General features: G+C 37.6%; 1 protein-coding gene across 1 annotated transcript in view; it reads right to left on the bottom strand.

The window, feature by feature from the left end:
- Positions 1-364: 364 nt before the first annotated feature.
- The window catches only part of LOC121875871, a 29,498-nt gene continuing 24,200 nt past the window's right edge, over positions 365-5,662 (bottom strand). Inside the window, exon 3 of the mRNA XM_042380584.1 lies at positions 365-3,789. Within this exon, the coding sequence (XP_042236518.1) occupies positions 3,620-3,789 (170 nt within the window). The 3' untranslated portion in view covers positions 365-3,619. The remainder of the gene's footprint in view (positions 3,790-5,662) is intronic.

The following is a 5,662-nucleotide window of genomic DNA, read 5'->3' as shown; positions in this document are numbered from 1 at the left end:
CACCAAGCACTGGAAAGGTTTGGCAGTGGACTACTGCACCACCCTCGTCATCGCCACCTTCTGCAGCCCCCCACCCAACTCGCGCAGTCCGCCACTACAACAAAATTCAGCCCATAAGAGCCCGCACCGATAGATATAAGAACAGCACCATCCCATCTATTGTTAAAATAATAAACAACTCCTGATTTATGTACTGTACAGCCCTGTAAATGTATTCAATGCATATTATATCATTATGTCTAAATCAAATGTAAGTCTGTATATTTTCAGCCACCGGCTGCAACTCTATTAATAAACCGTTTATTATTATTATTATTTATTATAGATCTGCTGCTTAACAAACTCAACACAGCTAGGGTAGCTAATTTTGTATAAGGATATTTAATTTTAAGGCAATAAAATGGCGGCGAAGGTGTGGCAATTGGGGGAGGTTGGAGGCCACGTTAATTAAAAAAGAAGTAGTAGTAGCAGTAGTATGCACCGAGAGGCTTACCTCGACAGGTTAAACGTTTCCACCAAGCTACGGCTCCCAACACAATTATACTTAACCTACTGTACTTAAAATTCGCTGGCTGTCATACGTCAAAATGAAACATGCAGTAAAATTGTTCAAGGAGGAGGAAAAGACCTTGTTTTTCATTTTTTATTTTTATCCTCTAGACTAGTGAAAGAAAATTCAGAACAACAGAGGAAATATGTATTCTTTTGAGCCGGTAACTAATTTACCATTGTTTTTTTATATAAAATTAATTATTCGTCGCGTATATTTTGTTTACATAATTAATTTCTAAGAGTATACAGATCGCCATCGCCATTCTGTGTCGCTGGTGCTTTGAAATCCATAATTGATCAGATGATGAGTTTTGTTTTTAAATCCGGCATAAAAGCCTTTCTGCTGTGCGTATGGCTGCTTGAATCATTCATATATTGCTCAGCCAGTGGGAATTCTCGCAGAACTTTTCTTGTGGATAAGTCTTATTAAAATTGGAATCTAAAAAAAGTTGGCCGTGACGCAAGCTATAACTAATCTGTCTTTTTGAATCCGTACAGCACTCTAAACAAATTTATTAATTTTCAAACACTCATGTATGTATTTAATCAACATTTATGAGTCCAAAACTATGAATGAGTCATTACTAAATTTCTAGGCTTCAGAGACTGACTATTGCAGATCAATGTGGGGAGGCTGCGGCTTGTCTGCAACGCGCGGCCAGTCGTTGCCTTTGATAAAATCCATTGAAAATATTTGTCGACATATTAACTCAACATCAGTTTCGCAACAAAGTATATCACTTTAAATTTCCATTCATGTTTTAAGCTAACGTACTTTAAAAATCAATAATGAAAGCAAATGAAGTCATTCATTGTCCAGTACAGGGTAGTTTGTGTCATCAAAACCAAGTGCGTCGCTCAGATACAGTCCTGATAATATATATACAGTATATATATATATATATATATATATATATATATATATATATATATATATATATATATATATATATATATATATATATATATATATATATATCCAGCAGTATAACGTTAACGTTACTAAAGATGCATTTTTTCTTCAAATTTCAATGACTGTTATTAGTATATAAGCTGATTCATCAGAAGTGATTAAAGCCTTAGTTATAGAACACCAATACAGTTGATACCGCATTAACAGCACACCGTGAATGTTGAGAGTTAAAGGTGATGGCGGGATGGATACACGTAATCAACTGCTATATATCACCTGTTATTAATGGTGTTTGAAAAAGTTGAAAGGACAATCCCCTGATCCCAATCAATCAAAACACCATAAAATATTTTGTACCATCAGAGATGTTTTTATAACACGCTTTAACCCGCTTCTACACGGATCACAGATGTCAACATGGCTCCGGATTTTCAAAGAACTGCACATTTATTTTCCCCCGTTAACATGTAAGACAGAACATTTCCAGGTAGAAGAGTCTCTTAGTGCAGTTTCGATGCGAATTTTTGCACTAAATTTTGCCGGGAATGTAGTTTACGGTGAGACATAATCCACTACCAGTTCGGGGAGTAATTCACTGCAGAAATAAGGGATATGGACTTGTGCCCTAACAAGTACCGTACATGGGTTACAATATATACACACAGACACACATAGAAACAGACAGAGAGAGACAGACAGACAAACAAACACACACACTTACACACACAGTAGTTATCATCACCAACCAACTCCATTTTGCAGGAGAAACATTTGTCAGTATCATGTTGTAGAACTAGCATGGCGGCGGCTGGCAGAACCTCAGCTTAGTGCTGCTCATGGCTCACATCTCGCGCCCAGATAATATGGTAAGCTGCTCATGGCTCACATCTCGCGTCCAGATAGTATGGTAAGCTGCTCATGGCTCACATCTCGCGCCCAGATAGTATGGTAAGCTGCTCATGGCTCACATCTCGCGTCCAGATAGTATGGTAAGCTGCTCATGGCTCACATCTCGCGCTAAGATAGTAGGGTAAGCTGCTCATGGCTCACATCTCGCGTCCAGATAGTATGATAAGCTGCTCATGGCTCACATCTCGCGCCCAGATAGTATGGTAAGCTGCTCATGGCTCACATCTCGCGTCCAGATAGTATGATAAGCTGCTCATGGCTCACATCTCGCGCCCAGATAGTATGGTAAGCTGCTCATGGCTCACATCTCGCGCCCAGATAGTATGGTAAGCTGCTCATGGCTCACATCTCGCGCTAAGATAGTAGGGTAAGCTGCTCATGGCTCACATCTCGCGCCGGGAAGTGAGGCCAGATACTATCATTATGTTTTAAGGGTGAAGTGAGATTATGATTCAACACTTTTCTCCGATGTTGTGAACTCACAGCATAGAAAACCTCAGCAGTTTTTGTAAACCGATAACATTAAACCTCGTCAGTGTTGTAAGCTTACAGTAAAGTCAACCTCATTAGTGCTGTGAGCTTACGACACATCATCCTGCCTTCCAGTATTGAAAGCTTACAACACAGCTGACTTTCAGTAAGTTCATGTCGCCATTTCTTCAGTGGCGTGAACTTGTGATGATATGGGAATATATATCACTGTGTTCTGTTGGGTCTTTAAAAGTAATAAATGTTTATCGCCCTCAGGAACATTAGTATAGTTTGTTCGTCTGTTAGTGTGTTTCATTGTTGTACAGGAAGAACCATGAGGGCCAGGATGTTCATAATTGTCATGAATATCCTCCAGATGAGTGCCAAGGTCAAGTTGATACGCTCATATAAAGGTCACCTCCTCACAGCACCCGTCTGTCTGTGTGTTTTCTATGACCCTTGGATTCCTCGGCGCGGACGATTTGCTCTTTTAAATGTTTGTATAAATAAAAATATGATATATATGACTACCATAAATATTGATATATGATTAGTGCATAAGTCATGTGATGTGTCGTTAGCTCACAGACGATTCTTGAAGATGCGGTTAATTCCATAATGACACTGACAGTACGGGCTAAATTGTCTTAGAAAATAATGGATATGTTATATATACAACATCATACATCAAGATATTAGTCCTTAACATCATAAGACACATACAGTATATATTTATATATCATTTGTTGTAACGTTTGTTTTGTCTTATTCTCATCATCGAGATAACATGATTCCGTAGGTTTTATCAAAATATCCGTCCATCAAGAGTATAAACAAACAAGAACCAATCAGGAGCGGAGATGTGAGGAAGGGGGCGGCGGGAGAGGCTGTGAGTTGCTCTGATTCGTCGCTGTGGCCGTTGTGCAGGGCTGCATGCTTCTCCTCTGTCGGAATAAATAAAAGGGGTTTCGTCAATACACACACACACACACACATATATATATATATATATATATATATATATATATATATATATATATATATATATATATATATATATATATATATATATATATATATATATATATATACAAAACCTACAAGACGAGTATTGTGTAATATAAAAGACATATATACATACTCGTACATGCTTGAATACATCCGTATTGGCCTTAACACCAATAAATTGGGGGATTTGACATGTAAACGAGTTTGAAAGTTGTGAAAGTACTGTAAAGAATTATAATGCGTTTTTTCTTTACTGATTGTCACTTGCGCTACCCCACACAAGTTGAAGTCGTGTGCTGGAAATACAAAGTGATGTCATACCAACAGCGAGGTAGCGAGGTATAATCCTGGCTACTGGTGTACTGTACTTTTCTGTGTTGTATCTATTGTTGAACACGACGTTCCCGGAGATAATTACATGTAGGAAACAGACGTGAGGCGTTCATACATGACAGCAACAATAGTTAGAGTGGAAGGATTGTTATGAAGGAGAAACTGAAACAAACTGATCTGAATTATCCCCCACTCGATGCATACCTTTTACCTGACACCTCGACTTTATACCGATTTATTTGAAGCGTAAATATAACGTGTGTTTATATAGATATTCAGTAATAGCATATCAAGGTTAATCGGTTAATGCAGTTTGCCTAAAGACCGTGTTAATATATCCTGAAGTGATAAATGTATTGTGTTAACGCCACAGTACGGTCAGTGACTCAGTGTGTTGCTGGTGTTTTGAACTCCAGTATTAATCACAGCTTGCTTTTACAGTAGCTTTGGGACCCGGCAGCAAGAACTCGCTCATGTCGTAATACATGTGTTCGACTCACACAAGCGTTGCTCAGCGGGAAGGAAAATGTTTATAGATCCTTTCACTAGTATGTTAGGGAGGGAACTTAGCGGCGTTGGTCGTGATGTGGGTTATAACTTATCTCTCTCCTGAAGTTTGTTCAATGGTTTTCGTCACCACAGAGAGTTCTATCTCTCATAATTTTTTACTTTGTTGGACTAGTGTATTACTAACCTTATTGCGCGCTTATACACCTTCGTTGTTGAAGAGCAGTAATAACATTATAATAACAACAATGGTTTTTGTCGTCCTTTCTCAAAACTTATTTTCTGGGGATAGTTTTCTTTTTTACTACAGTATATCATATTAGTAAATGTGTGGTTCACTTTACAACCAGTACTAAAGAGTAATTAAACTATTTTGTCACGTATGCTTTCATAATCTCTCGTAACATAATTCATTCACTATTCATCACCTCAAAAAGTAAATAATGATGATGTTGATGTTATACGTAATGTATTACTGCTGTTTAATGAGTTAGGTCTTTAAGTATGAACACAAGATTAAAGCATAAAACTATTCGTCAGTAGTAAGAAATTAAGAGATACATTTCTCTGGTGTGAATGATGAATCGCTATAAAATTTTTGTGACTTATTTTTACCAAACGTATATTATATCGACAATCGAAATGTTAGGATCTTCAGTTCACCGCCACAATACATTTGATACAAATTAGTCACACAAGGATGACCTCCAAATTTATCTTTAAAAACCAGTTGCTAGGATCTGTGCCCCAGGATGGACACTATATAACTCATGCTCTCAAATGAAAGTCTCCCCAACCTGTACAGTACGTCAGTTTATCATCCCTCGGAAAGGAAAATTTAGATGAATTGAAGTTTATATTAGTATTGTGTTCTTTTAGAGTTCAGCAAATCTTTATGATCAACATTATGGTCATAAAGTGATAGTTCAAGTACATACGGGAGTTAGGGAAGTGGAACAGTTATGTAAG

This window comes from Homarus americanus, unplaced genomic scaffold (genome assembly GCF_018991925.1).
Source record: "Homarus americanus isolate GMGI-L3 unplaced genomic scaffold, GMGI_Hamer_2.0 scaffold36791, whole genome shotgun sequence".
NCBI classification, from domain to species: domain Eukaryota; kingdom Metazoa; phylum Arthropoda; class Malacostraca; order Decapoda; family Nephropidae; genus Homarus; species Homarus americanus.
The sequence above is the reverse complement of the archived record's forward strand: the minus strand, read 5'-3'. Positions and strand labels throughout refer to the sequence as shown.